The 23,639-nt window shown below is 41.7% G+C and overlaps 2 protein-coding genes across 6 annotated transcripts in view; one reads left to right on the forward strand and one right to left on the reverse strand.

The window, feature by feature from the left end:
• The window catches only part of NT5C3A (5'-nucleotidase, cytosolic IIIA), a 42,931-nt gene extending 20,549 nt beyond the window's left edge, over nucleotides 1-22,382 (reverse strand). Inside the window, exon 1 of one of the 3 annotated variants that reach the window (XM_081147563.1) lies at nucleotides 22,132-22,382. Coding sequence is in view for 1 of the 3 variants with exons in the window: in XM_081147560.1 (XP_081003686.1) it covers nucleotides 22,132-22,269 (138 nt within the window). In the remaining 2 variants the exon portion in view is untranslated. The remainder of the gene's footprint in view (nucleotides 1-22,131) is intronic. The other 2 variants (XM_081147561.1, XM_081147560.1) reach the window with 2 other exon arrangements.
• Nucleotides 22,383-22,685: 303 nt separating this feature from the next.
• The window catches only part of BBS9 (Bardet-Biedl syndrome 9), a 288,769-nt gene continuing 287,815 nt past the window's right edge, over nucleotides 22,686-23,639 (forward strand). Inside the window, exons 1-2 of one of the 3 annotated variants that reach the window (XM_081146596.1) lie at nucleotides 22,686-22,859; nucleotides 23,014-23,561. The gene's annotated coding sequence lies outside the window, so the exon portion shown is untranslated. Of the gene's footprint in view, nucleotides 23,562-23,639 lie in introns of all 3 variants that reach the window. The other 2 variants (XM_081146598.1, XM_081146599.1) reach the window with 2 other exon arrangements.

Below are 23,639 nucleotides of genomic sequence, written 5' to 3' on the forward strand. Positions count from 1 at the left end.
ATCGAGAGAACAGAGAACAGAGGAAATAGGACTTGCCTCCTGCCTGTGGGGGGCTTCTGCCTCCTAATTCCACCCCGTAAGTGCACATGCAGTGGGGGTGGGGTGGTGTGTCTGGCGGACTGTCCCTCCAGGGGGGATTAACATTCTTCTAGCACTTTCTTATCCTATGTGTCAGTCTCAAAAGCGTGCAATGGCTCTTTATATGCATACTAATTTATTTTAATGAGGATGGCCCCAAGAGAAAGATAATAATTCCCCCTTTTGATAGAGAAGGAATCTAAGGTTTGGAGAGGTTAAGTCACTTATTACTTACGTACAAGAGCTATAACATTTTTTCATACTATATCATGCTGTTTCTAGGCAATAATATACACATAACAATTACAAGAGAGGGCTAGAGATGTCTACAAGTAAGAATGTTTTGAAACTGTGCCACAGGAAAGGATACAAGCAAAACACTGAACAAAAGAAAATAAATTTTGCTTCAAATAGCTGTGGGGTCTTTTTTTTTTTTTTTTTTGAGAAGGGATATAAAGAAAGGACCCAGGAGTAAGAAGTCATTAAAAGCTAGCAAGCAGCACAATGGACTTTCATCTCTGGACACAACGACTGGGCCCTGTTGCCTTGGAGTTTCTTTCCTCATTGTCATAAAAACAGAAACCACTTGTACACCACTCCTAATGCAAACCTGAGACCTGAACTTGATATGCCAGAGAGCAAAGAACTTCTACAGGACTCAAATTTTTGGGAGGTTATTCTCCGCTCATAACACTGACGCTGGATGTTTTTATGAATGGAGAAAAGCATACCCATCTGCACTTCTGAAAAACCAGTTACAACTTTTTAGATCCTGTCAACTACTCAGTGTTATGAAAACTTAAAAATCTATAAGTAATCATTTCGTATTTTGCCATCAAAAAGTTTCTCAAATTTGTGAAATTATGAAAAAATAAAAAGGCCCATAGAAAATCAAATCTATCAATTTAAACCTTAATTACTTATTCATTGCCTGATTCATTTTGCTTTTAATCTTGGGATAGGGAAGTAAAGGGAATTAAGGTATTACATTAATTAATAGTTGTATGTGAAAGAAATAACTTCCTAATCCCCCATAAAACCTGTACTATTTCTCACTAATCCGATCTAAGATTTAACTACTAATTCACAGTGTACCATAATCCAATTATCATCCGACCATCCAATGTACTTTGAAATGTCCTATGATCCTGACTGACACCCTAGGAAGTTATTCCAAAGGAAACAATAAAGCCATAAAAGGAAGACAATCAGTAGGAGGTGAGATGCAACACCCGGTATACAGACTCTTGCAAAACTCGTTCCTGCTAATTGCTGCGTGATGTAAATAGAAAGATGGCTTTCTTCAAACATGCAAAACATCAGTCTAGGTATCTGACTTCTCTTAAAACTGCTGAGGAGAAGAGTCAACTACCTTCAACAATTCTGTTCAAAACAAAATTAAAACATGCTGCTATAGATGTTTATTTGAATGTGGTTTGAAAATGTTTAAGGAGCAAAAACAAAGTGAAACAATCAAGTATTACATTTTGGGAAAACAAATAGCAGGTAAAAATTTTCTCTTAGGTGTTTTTCATTGAAAATCATTCCAAAAACATTCTGTTTAGGTGACTGTGGTGAAGTTGATTGTTGCATTTACGAATTTACACGTATATATTCAAAAAACATATATGGTTCTAATCTCAATGCATTTCTTAAAAATTCTATGCAACAATCTAAGATCGAGTAACTTAATTTTCAGAAACTCAAAGTTTTTTCCACATAAACTTCTTGAATATAGTCTATTTAATTGTTACTTCCTTATTTAAAAGTAATAAATTCTATAGTTCAAACTCCTTTAGAAGTAAATGACTTCATTGCAATAAGTAGGTCAAGTTCAAGAACACTGGCTGTAAGACAGTATTATAAGTGAAGGGAGTCTTTCTTAGCTCTCCTTTTCAAATGCACTATGTTGTAATATTTCAAGATGCTTAGTACTGAAATTGTTTCCATTTTATATCTGAATCTCTGTGCCTAAAATGGAACAAGATGAAAAACTTTGTTTTAATTTTGGACTCTTCCCATCACACAGTTGGTATTGTCTATTGAAAAGAAATAGTATTGCTTAGGATTACTATTTTGGTATGGGTTATATTAAAAACGGCAAAAGGTTATTCTGCTTAAGCTTTTTATTTTATTATTGGTGTGTTATATCCAATACATTTAAATGGAGAGTACAAAGGCTTAACTTACTACCCCCTTTTGCTGTGCCAGATAAACTCATTAAAAAAATAATAAGGTACCCTGGCCAGTGTGGCTCAGTTGGTTGAATGTTGTCCGGTGCATAAAAAGGTTGCCGGTTCCATTCCCAGTCAGGGCACATGCCCAGGTGGTGGTTTGATCCCCGGTGGGATGTGTTTGGAAGGTAACCAATCGATGTTTCTGTTTCACATCGATGTTTCTCTCTCTCTCTCTCCCCCTCTCTTCCTCTCTCTCTAAAATAAAATTTAAGTTACATGTTCCAAAATATAAGAAAAAGTCTATAATGCTACTTCATCTTTGGAAGAAATGAACATAGCATATGCTAAGTCATGCTTATGCAGGTAAAATAAAAATTATTTACTGGGGCAAAATCATACCTGCCTATTTTTCTGTAGTGGCCTTCCTCATTCTGTGGCTGGGAGGGTAAACCAATGAGTAAGCTACACAAACTATTCCAACAGCAGGATATACTCTCCTCCCATTCTGGTTAAGAATGGAGTCAGGTGTGTAAATGGAGTCCAGTGCAAATGGAACTCGGTAAAGCATTCTGAAGATGCCACGTAAGGGTTTGAAAACCAGGGCCACATTCAGAGTGCTCAGACATGAGAGTAAAACAAACACTTGGAGAGGCACATTTCTAACATACTCTCATGGTTAAAATCACTTTATAAAGAGCCTTCGCAAATCAAGAAAAAGAACTGTGATTCAGAAAAGAAGAAGCTAAATGGCCAATTATTTTTAAAAGTTCAACTGCAAAAGTAACAGAAATACTTAAAAGTAACTATCATTTGGAAAGATGAGAAAAAATGATGCCTACTCCCAGGAAAACAGGGAGCTGGGTGCTTGAATACACTGCGGGTGGAAATGTAAATTGGAAACGAAAGTCAGTACAGCCTTCCCAGAGGGTAGCCTGCAGTGCAATCCAAAGCCGTACATTTGCACCTGCCCCTAGACCAGGAATTCCATTTAAGCAAATGACCAGGGGCACGCAGAGCTGCCGGAAGGCTGATCACGGATCCGTCATTTATCATAACGAAAACCAGGAAAACCTGCATGTTCAACAATGAAGCCCTTGCTAAATGAATTATGATACCCGTACATGGTACAATTACCTAAAGTAATATAATAGTTATTAAAATAAGTATAAATTCATTACTAAGAAATTAATAAGCGAGTAACCTTGCATAAAAACCATGTTAGAGTATGACCTCATTTTGGGGAAAATGACAGTATTTATATGCATAGAGAAAGAAAGGAGTATACTTACTAAAATGTGTTTTTTTTAGGTGGTGAAAATTGCAGAGTGCCTCTTTTCCTCATCTAGATTTATTTTTATATCAGAAATAAAAAGAGAATCAAGGGGGGAGATAGAGCTTAAAATACATAAATAATTAAAACGGGCAAATTCTTACAAAAAGCTCGATCTTAATTCAGCTACTTGTGAGTCCTTAATTATTTTTATTTATTTAGTTAGTTCGTTTTTCAAGTCCTTAATCATTAAAACTTCCCTAAAGCTGAGTCACAGGATTGGAAATCCATGTGTGCGGACCCCATGAGTTAATTTTCGGAAATCTACAGTGAACCCTATGATCTGTGTTCGTTGTAAGAGTATTAGAGGGGATGCACAAAAGACCAAAAAAAAAAATTTGAATTAGCTTGGAAAGACAAAATTTTTAAAGATCAGCAACACAAAACATTTTACTAAAGAAGCAATTCTCTTGCCCTAGCCAGTTTGCTCAGTGGTTAGAGCGACAGCCTGTGGACAGAAGGGCCCTGGGTTCGATTCCAGCCAAGGGCACACACCTTGGTTGCAGGCTCCATCCCTGACCCTGGTCAGAGCAGAGCGAGTGAGGGAGGCAAACAATCGACGTGTCTCTCTCACATTGATGTTTCTCCCCCCCCCCACTCTCTTGGAAAAGCAATGGAAAAAATGCCCTCCGGCAAGGATTAAAAAAGAAGTACTTCTCACCCCTACTGGGAAGGGTGCTTCACCATCAAGCTCAAGAGGCTGGCGCGGCTTCCCAGCCAGTCCCGAGCTGACTCACAGTTACAACCCTGCCAGCCGGGCTGTGATGCGCTGGGAACACACAGGGTGGAGTTGGCCCAAAGTTTTAGTTTCTTTTTCCTGGTTACAGGTAAGACGACACGGCCAAATTAACCCCGATGGGAATCCATTTCTAACTGTTTCCTATCCTAGGCCCAGCATGGCCAGTTTTTTCTTAAGACCACTCCGTGGGTTCTGTTTTACAGCACTCAGGGATTCTGCAGCGCTCAGCTTCTCGAACTGCCCTCGTCTCCCTCCAGCCGACTCAACCCAGGCCCGTGCTCCCTTAGAGCCCTCGTGGTTTGAAGAGAAATCTGGATAAACTGACACTGTTCATGGGGGAAAACTGTCTAAGAATATGATTTTTTTTGTGTGTTTTTTTTTAACAACACTCAACTCAGACCCTGATGGGACACTTGGTGTGAGACGCACTCGAGGGCTGTGCCAGGACAAGTCTTCGGAGCAGATAAAATGGGGGCAGGAAGGACTGGAACCCACAACATGCGACTATATCCAGTTCCACCTACTTATCAGCAGGAACTTGCCAAACAATTTAAGCAATCCTCCAATCAATTACTAAACAATCTTGTCATCTCCTAGGGCCTTGAAAATGAGGAAGACAAACAATACGTATGGGGGAAAGATAGACAGCATTGACTATATGGCAGAAGACTGTCATACTTTCATTAAACAAGATTTTAACTTTCATGGCTGAAAGTCTTTTTAACAGAAAAGGTTTATCAAGCCATTGCTAGCAAGAAAAAGAAGACAGGACCTGAACCGCCAGCAGCAGGACTGGGTGGGAAAGGCAAGCATGTCCAGCATCCTGGAGTTGGCAAGAGTTCTATACAACACATAAGTTGTTCTGAAATAAGTTACATTAGTTATAGACACAAGGAGGTGGGAGGTGAAGCACAGCATGGGGTAGTTCTGGGATAGGCACATAAATTCGTAAGGAAGAAATGTTGCTCCTTTGGATTAGCTGTGGGCAGCAGATTGGAAAATTCGAGAAGCAGAAGCTCCTGGGGCTTGATAACACCTGGCTCTTTTCTCTTATAGACTATTGTGAAATAGCCACCTGAAAATTAATCTACAAATCCAATTTACACTCAGCAGTGTGGCCAGTCTTTTGTTGGTTTTGTCCTGCAGTTGTTTACTGATAACTCCTTTTTGTCTCTTCCTTCCATCCTCTGGCCTGCTTTAATTTAATTTAGAACATCTCAGAATTGTCTCCTTGTCAAGTGGTTTAAATTGTATAGATGCGTTAAAGCAACACCAAGAGAGTAAACAAAAGTGCATAAACAAGAAAAGTAATTCAGAAATGTAGCCCTGTGCTATACACAACAAAGAAAGAAGTCTGCCACCTGCTGACAAAAAACAGAATTGTACAGATTTCCCAGACTTGCTGTTTCAAGGCGGGGTTAGGTTCATGGTAAGGTTCATGACATTAGATTTCAAATTATTATACAACAGATATAAATTGAAACCTCTAATTTAAAAGGGAATAAGGGTTAAAATAGGATTCAAGATTATTTATATGCTTCTTAATTCCATAATCTACATACTGTGATGCCTGAATTATTTTAAAAGCAAACAAAAGGGGGCTATATAGAAATGATGGACTGTACTCAATTCACCATACTTGTCACCCTCCCTGTCCCATAACAGGCCTTCCCCAAACCCTTCTCTTTTTTGTCCTAACTGTAGATGGTGTAATTCTAAGCCACGTAGGAGAGTTGCTTATTTTCCCACAGGCACCTCCTATGGATATGTGGACAGAAAAGGGGAGGGTTCCATGGGGAGTAACCTCACAGGGTGACCTGATCATAAATTCCTAACTGGGCTGGTACACTGGGTACTCACACCCCAGGCCTATAACTTCCCTAATAAAAGATTTATCTTTGCCTTAAGCAAGCCCTACCCACTGTCCTTGTGCATCTAGGTTAACGCACCTTTGGAAGAAACATAATCGCTTTCCAGAAAGCACAGTTTTGTTAACTCTCCTGTAATCTCATCCTCACTGGCTTTCTCCAACCCTCCTGTAATCTTCCTTACATTCCCTCCTTAATTCAGTTTTGGCTCAAATAAACTCGTATAAAAATTCTTCACAGGTTTGGATGTTTCTTACATAGACATATACATGTTAATAAACTTGTTTTGTTAAAGGAAAACCACAGGACCCAAATGCTTTCACTCGTAAATGCCCAGGATACCAAACCTAGATTTGAAACCTGATGTAACTGTGGTTTTAACCTCTCCCAGAAACACAATCTTAATCACCCAGCATCGAATTCTCTGGCCAAGTGCTATGAGGTGATCTGTCACATGGGTCTGCTCCACCCACCATACTACATACTAAGAGGCAATCTACATAACAGCCCTTCCCCTTCTCTTCTCCCACAGAAAAGATGTACCAGCCCTAGAATAATCCTTCCTATAAAAATCCTTCCCTTTTGTACAACCCTCTCTGATGGCCCTTCTATTTGCCAGATTCATGAATCACTTAATAAGGCCAATTAGATCTTCAAATTTACTCCGGTGAATTTTTGTTTGTTTGTTTTAAATTTATCTTATTTTTTTGCATGTACCTGTCCAATTTTCCCAACACCACTTATTGAAAAGACTGTCTTTACTCCATTGTATGCTTTTGCTTCCTTTGTCAAATATTAATTGACCATAATGGCTTGGGTCAATTTATGGGGTCTCTGTTCTGTTCCAATGACCTATATGTCTGTTGTTGTACTAATACCAGGCTGTTTTGATTACAATGGCTTTGCAGTATAGTTTGATATCCGGTAAAGTGATCCCTCTAACTCTGTTCTTCTTTCTCAAGATGGCTGTGGCTATTTGGGGTCTTTTTTGGTTCCATATAAATTTTTGGAATATTTGTTCTAGCTCTGTGAAATATGTTGTTGGTATTTTAATAGGAATTGCACTGAATCTATCGATTGCTCTGGGTACTATGGACATTTTAATGATATTAATTCTTCTAATCCATGAACATGGTATAGTCTTCCATTTGTTTATATCTTCCTCCGTTTCTTTTCTCAGTGTCCTGTAGTTTTCCACATATAGGTCTTTTACATCCTTGGTTAAGTTTATTCCTAGGTATCTCATTTCTTTAGTTGCAATGGTAAATGGTATTGTTTTTTTTAGTTTCTCTTTCTGGGAGTTCATTGTTGGTGTATAAAAACGCTATTGATTTTCAGATGTTAATTCTGTATCCAGCTACCTTGCCAAATTCATTTATCAAATCTAGTAGTATTTTGGAGGAGTCTTTAGGGTTTTCTATGTACAATATCATGTCATCTGCAAATAATGACAGTTTTACTTCCTCCTTTCCAATTAAGATTCCTTTTATGTTTTCTCCCTGTCTCATGGCTGTAGCAAGGACTTCCAGTACTATGTTGAATAATAGTGGTGAAAGCGGACAACCCTGTCTTGTTCCCGTTTTTACGGGAAATGGTTTTAGTTTTTGGCCATTGAGTAAAGAAGTAATATCTACTCTCCTCAAACTATTTCAGAAAATTCAAGAGGAGGGAAGACTCCCAAGCTCTTTTTATGAGGCCAGCATCATCCTAATCCCAAAATCAGATAAAGACACTCCAAAGAAAGAAAATTATAGACCAACATCCCTGATGAACATAAATGCTAAAATCCTCAACAAAATATTAGCAAACTGGATCCAGCAATAGATTAAAAAGATCACACACCATGACCAAGTGGGACTTATCCTGGGGATGCAAGGTGGTAGTATATTCACAAATCAATAAATGTGAGACATCATATAAACAAAATGAAGGACAAAAATCACACGATCATATCAATAGATGCAGAAAAAGCATCCGACCAAATCCAGCACCTATTTTTGATAAAAACTCTCAGCAAAGTGGGAATAGAGGGAACATACCTCAACATGATAAAGGCCATATATGAATTTAGTTTTTAACAGTTCTTCTACTCTCGTTAGTCTGTCTTTTGTTATAGGGTTCCCAGGGGAGAATTTAGACAGGTAGAGAGAAAATTATTTCTCCTCACCTCCTGATTCTAGAAATGCCATTTTCAGTGTACTTCAGCTCCCTGATTAATCACACTGAAGTGCATCCCAGATCCTCATCACTTATTTTAAAAAGCCACAGAGTATCTTTAGCAAATTAATTACACTTTATACTGATAATAAAGATGTTTCAACAATGTGGTCCCAGCACACTTTAAAAAATGTTTTCAATTAAGCATTTAAAAATATATATACAAAACACATGCTCATGATATTTCAAACTGTATGAAACATTAAGGATGGAAAGTTAAAGTCTTCCTCAGTCTCATCCTCCCAAGTTCCACCATCACCAGTAACAACTATAAAGAGCTTCATGTGTTGTTTCCCAGAAATTTCCAATGACATACAATCATATACAAGTGTCTCTTTTGGGACCACAACTGTTCTAGAATTTGTTTTTTCCTCCTAGTTAATATCTTTTGAGCTTTTAAAAATGTTTATTCATGTAGATTTGCTTTTTTGGTTTTAACAGCTGCACAGTACCTTACAAATGCCCCATCATTCACCCATGCACTATAACTTATTTAGCCAACACACCACCTCAAACAGAGGAAATGAAAGTGCCTATTTTTCTACACCCTCTTCTGCTTTCTCTCTTTACACAGTGATTGTTTCCCAGACCCAATTTTTGACAATTTGTGAGCAATTCACTTTAACTTTTGTGATTTGTAAAATCTGTAATTTTGCTGAAGGGAAAGATTTAAATTGTTTGCCTTGATGGCTCTCCAACTTTAGCAAGCATCAGAATCACTTGGAGGACTGGTTAAACAGAGAGATGGGCCCCATCCAGGTCAGTAAATCTGGAACAGAGCTAGAGAATTTGTGTATCTTACAAACTCCCACAAGATGATGATGCTGGCCAGGAGCACTGAGGACCACTGGTGTACTTCAGTACTAGCACATGGGATTTTATACCACAAAATACAAGGTTTGCCCATTTTTGTCATGGCTAATAAAGTTAGCACTTTTGTGGGGGGCAAATACCTCTCATCCCCTTGAATCAATGGCTACTGTTGGTAATGCAAATGAAGAAAGTAAAAGGATCTAAAGATATTCAGACTTTTAGCCAGAAAAGAGAAATTTTTGGATAACTTAAAAATACTAGTGTCCAGTTCAAGCATGTCTCCATCTGTTATGTAAATGAATTCACAACAAAAAATAAAACAATTCAAAATTATAGAAAAAGCATATACACAGAGCCCTTTAAAATGGAGTTGGAGCTGGCAACTCAGAGGAACTGCCTTAAAAGTATTACTTCTCAAACCTTCGGAATGTTAAAATGGGCAAAATAACCTTTGGATTGGACCTAAAGGAACATTACGCCCCAAAGAACTGTGAGCGAAGATAACAAGAAAGCAGACATTATGACTTACCTGATTAATGACTACTGAACTGAAAACTAAAAACAGTATTTAGAATTAGCGTCCCCATGTTAAGCTTATCTGCACAAATAGACATGTCTTTCTTCTATGGGCGTAATTGACCCCTCTTCCTTTCCCATGAACACCTCTGGTCTTTGTCTCCTAACCCACTACCTGGGCTTCTGTCAGGATCGGTGCTTTCCTGACGAGCTACTCTTCTAACTCTCAAATAAATGCTCCTTGCCTCTTACTCTGACCTTTTATTTTGAGGAGAACATATATCTAAAACTATTTTGGCTAACCCAAAAATGGCTTACTAGATAAGCAGCAAACTTCTCATGTGGTTAACTTGCTATATGAAGATAACAAACAGGAAATGTGACAACCGCGACTTCAAAGGACAAAGTCACATGCCTGGTATAAACATTTTCATACTTGCAGACTTGGAGATTCAAGATGATCTTTGACACATTCTTTGCCAATGCTAAGAATTTAATGTGTTTCCCTTATTTTACAAAACATTTTCTTTTCTTTTTTCTTTTTTAAATGTTTTTATTGATTTTTAGAGAGAGGAAGGAAGAGGGATAGAGAGAAACATGAGAAACGTCACCAATGGGCTGTCCCCTGCACGCTCACTACTGGGGATTGAGCCCACAACCCGGGCATGTGCCCTGACCTGGAATTGAAACGTGAGTGCTCCGTTCCTGGGCGGACACTCAACCACTGAGCCACACCAGCCGGGCTACACCAGTAACATTAGATTATGTACATGTGTTTTCCTTTGATCAAATATTAAGGCAATATTTACTGAATGGCAACTTGTAAGGAAAAAGAACAGGCACTATGGTGTAGCATGGCAGATTGCTAATTACCTAATGAATACACAGTAAACAATAAAAGACAGTATATAAAATTGCTAAATTTTGAGGAATCATCCGGAAATGCCACAGTAATTCAGGGAATATGCTTTGTAAAACAAATCAGAATTCAACACAGGTTCTAAAAGGTCATAAATCTGAGTACTGGTATAAATTACATAAAAGTTGAGCTACAGAGATATTTTAAAAGCCTAAGTGAGAGTATTAATCCACTAAAGCAGTTGTTTAAGTATTGGTCCCCTCCCTCTTCGAAGTACAGACTCAATACTTCCCACTTACTCAGTTATAGTGTCCAGAGAACACCTGATATATCTTAAGATAGAAGAAAGGAGGAAGTTTTTGTTAGAAGTTTATCACCAGGAAGGAAACATGATATACTAAAGTTTCAAAAACAGCACCAGCTATTTAAAGAGTAACACTGGATGTCCATATTCACAGGGAAGCCATAAATAGCTGAGATGTATTTAGATTAGAAATGACCATTTTAACTGGTTGGGGAGTTTCTAGAGACAGTTCCATCTTCCCATCCTGCTGTTCAAATAATTCCCGCCCTCCTTGCTTCTCTTTAAGACTATACACTTGTTCTGATTTTGAGCTTGCATTTTATTTCATTTGATAGATCCTTCTACTTTGGGAGAATTTAATAAAGGATATGAGAAGAACTGAGTAAGATTAAACCATCTCATCTTTTCTTAAAAAAACTAGTTTCCTATTACAGAAAAGTAAGTAATTTGCTGGTAAAAAATAGAATTAGAATATATTTTAACGATGCAGGAGAAATTAGTGTGGAGGTTCATTACTAGCTACCTCAAGATGTGCCTCTGTGGTATGCAGATTGGGCAACTTTAGCCAGAAAGCTCACGAGAAACTTCTGCCCTCCCTAAACTCCCTAAGTGCCCCTGAATTGGGGGCCTTGCCCATTAGAAGAGATTATCAGAGATCACCTCTTTGATCTATGTAGTCCCTTCAAAAGGCATCTGTGCCCTGGCCACTGTGGTTCAGCTGGTTAAGCGTTTATGTGTCATCCCATGCACCAAAAGGCCACTGGTTCGATTCCCAGAGTCAGGGCGCATGCCCAGTTGTGGGCTCGATCCCCAGTAGGCCAGCCAATCAACGTTTCTCTCTTATCAATGTTTCTATCTTTCTCTCCCTCTCCCTTCTTCTCTAAAAGCAATAAAACTATATTTAAAAAAAAGGTATCTGTGCACCTGTGTTCAATTTGTTCTTCCACATATTTGTGCACTCACTGGTTGATTCTAGTATGCACCCTGACTGCGGATTGAACCCGAAACCTTGACATGTCGGGATGATGCTCTAACCAACTGAGCTACCAGGCCAGGGCCCTCTCTCACATCTTTAATCACTTGCTTTTCACTGCCCTCTGCCTACCAACAGGCTCATGTGCCAACCATTCAGAAACAAAACAAAACACACGCCCCCAGCACAAGTATTTCTGATACTGAACAATCACTTTGTGGTTCTTTTCACTTCATTGTCACTCAAGCCACTGCCACAATAGCCTTTCAGTCCAACTTGCGACCTCTGAAGTCTGATACTGCTGATTCTGTCCCTATTTTTGGAAACACTTCCTGTTATTCCACCTCTAACAGCTGTCTTCCTACTGAACACCCCTTAAATGGCACAATTCTCAAGCTTTCTCTTTTCTTCTTGCTCTTACATTATGCATAAGAAACCATCTCCATTCCTATGACCAATTTCTTGAGGTCATAAATGGATTGTTTTGTTGCAATATAAAGCAAAAATGTGAATGTGCAGAATCTCACTTTTTTTTTGGCCACTTCTGAAACTGTAGGAGAAGCTCTTCCCAAAACATCACTGGCATCTCAAGTACCATGAGAGGAATACTATAGGCCAATTGGAAATAAATGTTCAATTCACTCATAGCAAAATCGATTCAGGAAAGATAGTTTTGTGTGTTTTTTTTTTAATACTCACCCAAGGATATTTTTTCCATTGCTTTTCAGAGAGCGAGAGACAGAGAGAGGAACATCAATGTGAGAGAGATACATGAGATATATCAAGTGGTTGCCTCCCACACGTGCCCTGGCCGAGGCCGGGGGACCAAGCCTGCAACCACCAGAATCAAACCAGGACCCTTTCGGCCCCGGGTCAACGCTCTAACCACTGGGCCAAACTGGCTAGGGTGGGAAGAATAGTCTTAAATAATGCTAGAAGCATTATTTTAAAAGTACTATATAATTTTGTGTGATATGTTCTTAAAAAGAAATTTGTGTGAATCTTTTTAATGAATTCTAATTTAAGACACAATTACAAGTGAGTAACGATTATCCAAATTGTATTTTATATATATCATGCACATCAGAGCCTTTTCTAACATTTTCAACCTTTTATTTGGGGGAAAAAGAAAAAAATCTTTTGCTTGATTCTGGTTTTCTCTGATTATCCCCTTTCCTTTTACAAAAAAAGTTCTTAAAACGAGTGGTGTGCCTTGACCACCCTACTGCTTACTACTCAGTCACCCTTTTGAAACTCAGACTGAAGTTCACATCCCTCCTGCCACTGATTATTCTTTTTCTTAAACTACTCACTTCCCTTTTGGCTTTGGTAAAGCTACCCACTATCCTGAAACTCCTAAAACCATGCTTCTTCTTTTAATCTTTTTCTCCAGCTACTTACCTGAGCATTTTCTGCAAAACTCAGCCGGAGGGCTTTAACTCTTTTCTCCTCAGAACACATCGTGGACTCTTTCAATTTTAGCTTCTGTGTGGCCCCCCAAATACTCTCATTTCTCCCTAGGAGAGCCCTCTGTCTCGCAATGCCCGATGGACACTTCCCCTCCAGTGTCACGCTGTCACCTTAAACTCAACGTGTCTGGAAACTAGCCCCGCTTCGGCCTGAACCTGCCCTCCCGCCTCATCTAAACGGGCTGCCAGCGGTGTGGTGTCATTCTGCTGTTTCTACATCCCTTCAGGTAGGATTTACAAAATGCTGCTTTCATTTAGCAACCCATTATCTATAAGAAAAATTTAACGCATAGTATCAAAAGCTCTCTGAAATTTGACCCCAGCCTTTTTTTTTTTTTAAAGAGTGGAAGGGAGAGAGAGAAACCTCAATGTGAGCCCGACCCCTGACCGGGGCCGGGGATCGAGGCACGTACCCTTGGCCAAAATCGAACCCAGGATCCTTCAGTCTGCGGGCCGACGCCCTAACCGCTGAGCCAAACCGGCCGGGGCCTCCTATCCCTTAACTCATACGAGCATTTGTTCCGCCCCAACTTGTCCACTCGTTCCCGTCACGACCCACCTGGCCGTCCTCACCTTCCCAGGTACCTGGAAGCCCTCGTACCCTTTCTTTCTCTGAATTGCACTGAACCCTTGGCCTAGCTCAAGTCCTGCTTCCAACTCCCCTCTCTCCGACCACCCGCGACCCCAGCACCCGGGGGACAGGGATTTCTGTGCTCTCTTAACTGCTGTACCCAAATGGCTAGGCCGGCGGCTGCATCCAAAGCATATGCAAATACTTGAAGGAACTTCCACAGAGCTTGTCTTACACACACTCTCGCCTTTATATAAGCCTCTCTCCTTCACACTCGGGGGCTTAAAATTCCTCCTAGCGTTCTTAATTTCTTCTGGTTGCTACTGTGAACAGGACTCTTTTTCTACAGCATTTTACAATTTGTTTTTGCTGGCATATCAGAATGTTAAAATAGTTTTGTACTTCGATCTTGTTTCTGGTCACCCTAATGAACTCATTAACTCTTAACAGGTTTTCAGTTGGCTCAACAGAATTTTTGAGGTTGACATTAACTTTGTCTTTAAGTGGAGAGTTTACTCTCTTCCTTTCAAATATGCATACTTTTTCTTTTTTGAGAATTTTTATGAGAGTTTATTGGAGCCAAGCTGATGACATGCTGGGAAGCAAGATCTCAAATGCTCAGCTATCTTTTTCTTTTCCGATTAATGATCTGGCTAGATTAATATTTATTTTTACATCTCAGAAGGCACGAGCAAGGTGTCAATCCTATATTCCTATATAGCACAGCAGTCCTCACACAATGCTGTACATGAGAACGTGACGTATTGTACTTTAAAACAAGCTCAAGTGATGTCACACCCCCTTTTAAATGTGAGATTCATGGACACAGAGGGTTTGCAGAAAATGTAATACTTTATAGCTTTCATTTTCTTTGACTCGGGACTCAGTTTCTTCTTATTACAGATAAAACATATCTCACTTTCTGAAGGCAGAGTGATTTTTTTTTTTTAAGAGCGCTAAACATTGACTCTGGGCAAGAATAACTTTTGAGGGGGGGAAAAAGATGACATACAAAAAGAGAAAAGAGATGACATATGCTCATCAAATGACAAAAGAAAACGAAGACAAATAGATTTGTGAATCTCTCTTTAAACACACAAAAGGAGTACCGCTTTGCTAAAACTGCCATAACAAAATACCAGACTGGGCGGTGTCAGCAACCGAAATTTATTTTGTCACAGCTCTAGAAGCTGGATGTCCAAGATTAGATGTTGGTGGGGTTGGTTTCCTCTGAGATCTCTCTCCTCGGCTTGCAGGTGGCCACCCTCTTTCTTTCAGTTCATCTTTCTGTGCACAGATGCTCCTGGTTTTTCTTCCTCTTCTTAAAGGACACAGCAATACTGGATTAGGGGCCCTCCCTAACCACCTCATTTTAAGGTCATCACCTCTTTAAAGACCTTATCTCCAAATGGGATTATATTCTGAGGCAGTAGGGGTTGGGACTTCAACATTTGAATTTTGGGGGACACAATTCGGCCCCTACCAAAGGGTGACATCTAAAAGAATTTCACAGAATGTTAGGCTGTAAGAAGAGGTTAAATTCTGAGTCTCCTGTTTAGGTTCATATGACAGATATACTTCAGGCGAGGGGAGGAGGCCCCCATGCACACTACTGAACAAGGGATCGGAGAGCACTGGTTTCATGACTCTAGGGCCCTCACCCAAAGAATGAAAGAGGGTGAGAAGAGTGAAGGAAGATGGCATCTGCAAAGAGCTGCTCCAGGGGGCTGCTCACTGAGGCAACCTTCTCACCAGGCTAGCAAGAGGGCCCTGTGTGGGGCCACTTGGAGAACTTAAAATGTGTTTGCTATGCGGGCCTAAGGCCTGAGCCAGGCTATAGAAAGACATGCAGCGGGTAGAAATGACTCTGCTGCACTCTACTGTGAAGAGTTCCATTTTTTAAAAAAATCCTCATCTGAGGATATTTTTTCCATTGCTTTTTGGGGGGGAAGAGAGAGAGAGAGAGAGAGAGGGAGGGAGGGAGGGAGAGAGGGAAGGAAGGAAAGAAACACTGATGTGAGAGAGACACATTGACTGGTTGCCTCTTGCACGCACCCCGACCAGGGCTAGGGACAAGCCTGCAGCCAAGGTCCATGCTCTTGGCTGAAATTGAACCTGGGACCCTCAGTCCACAGGTCAATGCTCTAACCACTGAGCAAAACTGGCTAGGGCAAGAGTCCCTTATTTTTTACAGTTGATAAGGAAATCCTTTCACAAGGCGTATCAAATCACATTGTACATTTAAGTACCTTACAACATTGTCAATTATACTTCAATAAAGCTGAAATTGGAAAAAAACAAAGAAAAAGAAAGAGGAAAAGGGGGTTCTTTTGTAATGAGCCTGTATTCCTAATCTGTCAGAGTGAAGGAATGTTTCCCACAGATTGGGTAGGGACCACACAGGAGAAAACCAGCCAGGAACCTATTTATGTCCAGCCCAAAAGAGACACCTGAGAGGGAGGGATTTCAAAAGCAAAAATGGGTCACTTAAAAAAATCAGACTGAGTGGGGTGCAAAAAAAGTCATTGCCATATTTAGGAGCTGCAGTCAAAGGGCAAGAGAAAGTCCTGGCCGGTGTGGCTCAGTTGGTTGGAGCATCATCTGTACACTGAAAGGTTGCAGGTGGTTTGGTCCCCAGTTGGGGCGCTTACAAGAGGTAACCAATCGATGTTTCTCTCTCACATGGATGTTTCTCTCTCTCTTTTCCCTTGTCTGTCCAAAATCAATAAAAATATCCTCTGGTGAGGATTAATAAAAAAAATTTAAAAAAAGACAAGAGGAAGTCAACTGCAAATATCTTGCAGGCCCAGAAACCACAAACCTATATAGTCAAATAAAATTTTTCTTTCCTTCCTCAATGTTGCCCTGCTCCTCCTACCACAAAGACCCAAAAGTCAGAAGCAAAGGCTAGTGGGGGAAGGAGGAGCAGCAGGGAAAGAGAGAGGCTGATTATGACTTCCTCTCCCATCCCAGATCAAAGGCCACCGTTAACTAGGGAGGGGAGAATCCACCTGCTATAAACCATAGCTTGGGGGTGACGGAAAAGTCTGTATTAGGATAGGTTATGGTACAGTAACAACACAAAAATCTCAGTTCCTTAACAAAAAAGTTTATTTTTCATTCATGCCAAGTCCAACATGGGTCCAGATGACTCTCCAGGGCAGCTGTCCTCCATGTAATGACATGATATTCCAGGCTCCTTTGATACTGTGTCATGTCCATCTCAACATGATGCTTCAGGGTTAGCCCCAGCAGGGGGAGAGAATACGGATAATCGGGCACCTGTTCGTCACCACTGGCCCAGGAGTGACCATATTATCTCTGGACACAGTTTATTGGACAGAGTAGTGAAAGCTTGCCCAGCTGCAAGGAAAAATGGCCTAAAACTATTGGTGGAACTAGTAATGTCCACCCAGAAGTCTCACCTGAAAATTAATACTGAAATCATGAATAATACATACGAATGGACAAATTTATTGGCAGAAATGAGACTGACTTCTCGTGACCTTAAAATACTGTCTTTTACCTGAGAGTGAGTAAAAAGTCATGGGCCCATCAGTTTTCACCAGGAGGGAGAAACACTGAATAAATTTTAAAGGGACCACTAGAGAGAAAATCAAATTGAGTTTAATTTACATCCCTTGCATCATGTCTTTTCAACATGAGAATCACATCTTTAGAAGATATATTAGAGATCATCTAATTTAACTCCGTATTTTGATAATAAAACCTTTAATCCTCTACTTTAAAGATTATAATTCCATTCCCCTCAGTAAATATGAGAGGCTGGAAATGTTAGTTCTCATCAGCCAGCTCTTTCTGTTTACTGAATAGTCTTATCAAAGGAAGTCATTTCTTTCCATGAATGTAATTTAGTTTCCAATCCCTTATTTATTTTAGCTTTTAAGCCTCTATAGGGTAAGGTCTGTATCCAACTTACTTTAACAGCAAACAGAAGAATGGCATATATAGATGGGCCTTAATTTCTTTTTCTTTTAGTGCACCATTCCCAGAAGTACTGCAATTCAAGGTGGATGCATGGAATGGAGCAAGCTCCCATTCCACCTCCCTGCTCCAAAAACCATGTTGTCCTTAGACAGAGGATGTTTCAGATGTTAAACTGATAAGAACAGTCCTAACAGGTAGCTCAGTTGGTTATGGTACTGCCCCAATACACCAAGATTGTGGGTTCGATCCCCAGTCAGGGCACATACATGAATCAATCAATGAATGCATAAATAAGTGGAACAACAAATCGATATTTCTGTTTCTCTCTCCAAAATCAATAATTATAAAATATATAATTTTAAGATCTGGTAAGAACAGACATCTATGCTTGATCTTAGCAAAAAGCTGAGAAGTGACAGATGAGCCCTTAAATTTTTTTTTTTAATCCTCACTTGAGGATATTTTTTTCTATTGCTTTTCAGAGAGAGTGAAGGGGGGGGGGGAGAGAGAGAAACATCTATGTGAGAGAGAGAGACATCAATTGGTTGCCTCCCCCTCATCCCATGATCAGGGGCGCCAGGGATTGAGCTTGCAACTCAGGTATGTGCCTGTGGCCAGAATCAAACCCAGGATTCTCCAGTCCGTGGGCCTATGCTCTAACCACTGAGCAAAACGGGTTAGGGCTGGGCCTTAAATTTAAAAGTCAGTTTTAGAACTTTCTTTTAACACCTTGGATTAAAAAAAAAAAATCCTCAGCTTTCTCAACAACTTCAAAAGCATAAATTAAATATATGGAATTTAAATAACAGGAAGGAAGGAATTCAGGCTTACAATTATACCTTATAATTCAGCCCCAAAGACAAGTTTCATTTGTGCAAAATTCAACTCAGTGTATAAACTGCTATATACATGTTTGGCAACCTTAACCTGTTTAGTCCAGTCTACAAAAACTGCAAATCCTCCTTACTGGGGATAATTAAATAGAGTAGCTTTGACAATGAAAGCTTAGGAGAAAGATGAAAGAAAATAAGATTAGTGGCTAAAAATTATGCCCCACTAGTGTCCATAAGGAAAAATAATGGTAAGATGTTAGAGGGGTTGACAGTCTGTGCTTTGGTATAATAACTGCAGCTACTATCTATTAAAGTTACTGCACTTTACACTGACCTCTTCATACACAACATCTCTGGCACCAAGTGTGGGTTTTTTTTCACACCAACCAATTCAACTCTCCGGCCAATTCTATTTTGACACTATCTATAGGGAGTGTCTGATGCCATGAGTTAAGGGCTCAGTCCCATGAGTCTGCCCCTTACTTCAGATGCCAGTAAGCAAGTCCCAGGTTGCCACCCATATGTCTGATTATGTATAAATGGGAGGGTTCCCACAATGCCCTCCTCAGGTCCCATAATTTGCACACAACTCAGGAGAGTGCTTTACTTGTGGTTACAGGTCTATTACAAAGGATATGTCAGAACAAGCAAATGGGCGAGAAGCGCATGGTCCGCTGTGGAAGAAGGGGTGCGGCCCTCTCCAAGCACCACCCTCCCAGCACCGGGAGGCATTCACCAACCTGCAAGCTGTCCTTCAGGGGTTTTTATGAAGGCTCTGTTATGCAGGCAAGATTGATTAACTCATTGGCCAGAGGGGATTAGCCCAATCTCCAGCCCTTTCCCCCTCCTCAGAAGGGGTGAGGGGGGACTGAGAGTTCTAATCCTGTAATCATGCCTTGATCTTTATGGATACTGGCCCACATCCTGAAGCCATTTTAGGGCCACCAGAAGGCAGAGTCCATCTCATTAGCATACAAGAGACACTCCTAACACTTCCCAGAGTTCAAGTGTTCTATGAGCTCTGTGCCAGGAAACTGGGACAAACCTCAAATATATATTTCTTATTGTGTCATAGATATAACAAAATCTGAGAAACTGTCACAGCCAAGATGAGACACAGACACATGAAGACTAAATGTAATGTGATATTCTGAATGGAATCTCGGGACAGAGGACATTAGGTAACATCAAAAGAAATCTGAACAAAGTATGGATAAAATATAGGAATAAGAACTGATTTTTACAAATGTTCCATACTAATGTTAGTACTAAGGGAAACTGGTTGTGGAGTACAAGAGAATTCTACTTATATGCTCAATTTTTCTGTAAATTTAAAGTTGTTTCAAAAGAAAAAGTTTATTTAAAAAAAGTGTATTGACTATGATAAATGAATTAGTAATCTTAAATAGATTTGGGGTTCAAGGAAGAGAAATCTACTCAAACTAGCTCCATTAATAGGCTGGCTGTTACATGGTCTTAGGGAACACAGAAAATGATGAATAATTAGACTTGAAGGGAAAGCAACAGCAACCTCATGAAAGGGCTCCTCTTATCTCTGAATATCTCTAGCACGTGTTCTTCCTTCCTTTCTCTGGTATTTACCTTGCTGCCGCACAGCACATTTCAGGTACAGTGTGCACAGACCACTAGCAACTCCCTGTCTCTTGCATAAAAACTCTTACAGCAGTACATCCTATTAAACCCAACGCCAGAAGTCATTTGTTTACCTAGTCAGCTATGGATAGGCCCACTGTGATCAGGTAGTTACTGTTGGTTCCATTACCTGTGGCCAGTTTGAGCTATGTCCACTGGACACCCATGGGTTTGTACAGATTCTCTAAGGTGGGGGTTTTCGAGGGTGAGGTGGGGTGGGCAGAGTGTGCCCCCTAAAACCCATCTATTATCAAGAGATAAAACCAGGATTTGAATCCAGGTCTTCAGATTCCCAATCAAATGCTTATCCCATTTAAAGAAGTAACCTATTAAAATTACAAGTTAAAAACATCAAGCTCTTTTGACTTTGCCCCTTTGCACAGCTACTAGCAGTCTGCCCATATATTACAATTTGAATATAACAGTAGGTATATATATATGTATATGTAAAGATGGACTGATTTCTTTTTTCACAAAGATGGCACACTGTTCATGATGGTATCCCTGTGGAATTTTGCAAAAGCATTCATTTTTAGCTCTTTTGGTTTAGAGAAGTGATGTAACAGATGAACCCACAGTGGAAATATACACAGGAAGGTATGGCAATCAGTTTTCTTTTCACATGTGTATTAAAGATTTTTCTAACAGAAAATTAAGTTTTATGAGTCATGTAAAGATATTCGTGAATAAATTTTTGGTTTGGGACAAAAGGAAGCCACCAACGTTCTCCACCTAAGCAGGACAGCACCATAAACAAGATGAAATGTCTGATAAAAACTTGTTGCTGTTGGTATACAAGTGGAGAAAAGTAATAACCCAAGAACAATTTAATTCTAGCAATAAACAAAACTTAGAAATATTACTGGCATATGAGAGATGTGGGAGGTAACTTTTTTTTTTTTTACTTTTAGTGACGGAAAATATTTCTGTATTCAACCTGGGGCCAATAGCAACCAAAGTTTCTTTTATCCATCAGAACACGTCACTGAGGCCGAAACACTCAAGTAGTGCATGAACCTAAAATGATTAGTGTTTAGTAGAGTCCTGGACTGCCAACTGATTTGTCCTAAGTCTTCAACCCCAGACTTCACGTGTGCAGCACATGGCCCAGAGTACACCTGGAGTATACACTCCAACAAGTACATCAGAAGGCCGCTCTGAGCAGCCTGTCTTAATGAATGAACTCTAATTAAAAAATTTTTTTTTCTCTGAACTTGGAGCAAATATTCCTTATAATGTACCTCAAATTGAATTCCTGATATACTCTATTACAATAAAACTGTAAAATGATTTCTAAGATGTTATGCAAGAGGTTTGGGGAAAAAAATGAACACAAAGATCCCTCCTGGCGGCTTGAGACAAGAAGAAATAACATTCAAATCGAAAATAAACAATTGTGAGCTCCAACTGGATCAATGGCATTCTTTCGACCACTGAGCAGGTACAACCTACTCCTGACGTCGCCCTGCCCAGCCCAGGCCCGGCGCAGAAACGCCTCTGTCCAAACTGGACCGGTTGCCAAGGGGTCTGCAGGGGACGCGGGAAGGAGGCGGGCACCTGCGCAGACCTTCAATTTCTCTCTTGAGAAATGGACTCTGCAGAAGGAGGTAGCCTGTCCCCTTATCACCTATCCGCTGCCTTTCAGTTTCAAAAAGGAGACAGGACTAAGGCCCCGAGCGCCGCCGGCGCGGGTCCGGCGCGGGTCCCGGCGCCCCCCGCGCCCCAGCCGCGGCCGGGCGCCCCGCGGTCCCCCGCTCTCCGCGCGCCCGGCGCCCGCACTCACCATCTCGATGATCTTGGTCTTCCGCCTCGTCTTCCTCTTCAGGGTGAATATGTACTGGGCCAGCGCCACCCCCGCCAACACGGCGCACAAGCTGGCGCTCGCCACCGCGCCCACCCTCGCCACGGCCGCGCGGTCCATGGACGGAGCCCCGCGCGCCTCCCGCGCGCAAAGGAGCAGGTCGCCGCGCCGCCGGGGGGCCTGCGAGGCGCGGCCAGGCGGAGAGGCCGGGACGCCCCGCCCCGCCGCCGGGCGCGAGCCCCGCCCCGCGGAAGCCCCGCCCCTGCGCGCCGAGGGGCGGGGAAAGGGGGACGGCGGGAGGGCGTGGCCTGCGGGCCCGCCGCGGAGTGTAGGCCCGGGAGCTGTGCAGGCTCGGAGAGGGAGTTGTTTTAATCACCCGATTTCTATTCCAGCCCCGCCGCATAGAAATCCGATTCCAACCGCGGTCCCTCCAGAAAAGCAATCCCCCAACTTCCAGCCTCCTCCCTCTGGACTACAACTCCCAGAAGGCCGCGCGGCGCAGCCTCCCACCTCGCGCGGTAGCGTGGGCTGCGGAGGGCGAGGGGCCTCAGAGGGTGACCGGCGGAGAGGGCAGGCGGCGGAGGCTCCGTGGGAGAGCGTTTCCAAACCCCTCACCTGGCCCGGGGCCCTCGCGTTCACAGTGCAGCAGGAGCACAAGTTAAAGGGAAGCACGATACGTCTCATCGCCAAGTTTCATATCTGTTTCTCAGGTAACCAAGACTCTGGTAATATTTTTTAGCTCACTCACGTTCATAGAACAATTGCCATGCTTTTTAATAATTAAAATAAAAGGGGGAAAAGGAGGACGAAAAGGATATGTAAAGAACTCCAGTAACTCAGCAACAACTGGAAATAGCCCAATAGGAAAATGGGCTGTAGACGACGCTGGACAAATGGCCGAGAGGCTCCTGAAACGATGCTCAGCGTCGGGAACCGTCGGGAGAGGCAAATCGAAACCCCAGAGAGGGGCCGCGTCACAGTTAAGGTGAGAAAAGAACGCCGCCGCCAGGACGAAAGCCACAGGGAATGACAGGTGTCGGCGAGGAGGCCGCTGTCACTGTTGGTGGGAACGTGAAGGGAGCCGCCGCCGCGGGCGGTGCGCAGAGCGACCCGGCGGCCCCGCAGCTCCGCTCCCGGCGTCGGTGCAGAAGAGCCGGAAGCGGGCCCTCGGGTGTCAGCACGCCTGTGACTGCAGCACCGCGCATAATAGCACGATGGGAACCGGCCTCAGTGCCCATCAGCAGGAGAATGGGGACAGCGGGGCCTGCACTTCAGGTGGAATACTATTCGGCCTTTAAAAAGGAAATCCTGCCATGTTCCACAACGAGGATGCGCCTTGAGGACGTGACGCCGAGTGAAATAAGCCAGTCGCAAAAAGACAAGTGCGTCCTGCGTTATTCCACTTATATGAGGTAGTTCAACGATTGCAAACAAAAAGTAGAATGGTGCTTGAGGGCTGGGGGAGAGGAAAAGGGGGAGTTGTTCGACCC

The sequence above is a fragment of the Miniopterus schreibersii genome, assembly GCF_964146895.1.
Source record: "Miniopterus schreibersii genome assembly, chromosome: 9".
In the NCBI taxonomy this organism is placed as follows: domain Eukaryota; kingdom Metazoa; phylum Chordata; class Mammalia; order Chiroptera; family Miniopteridae; genus Miniopterus; species Miniopterus schreibersii.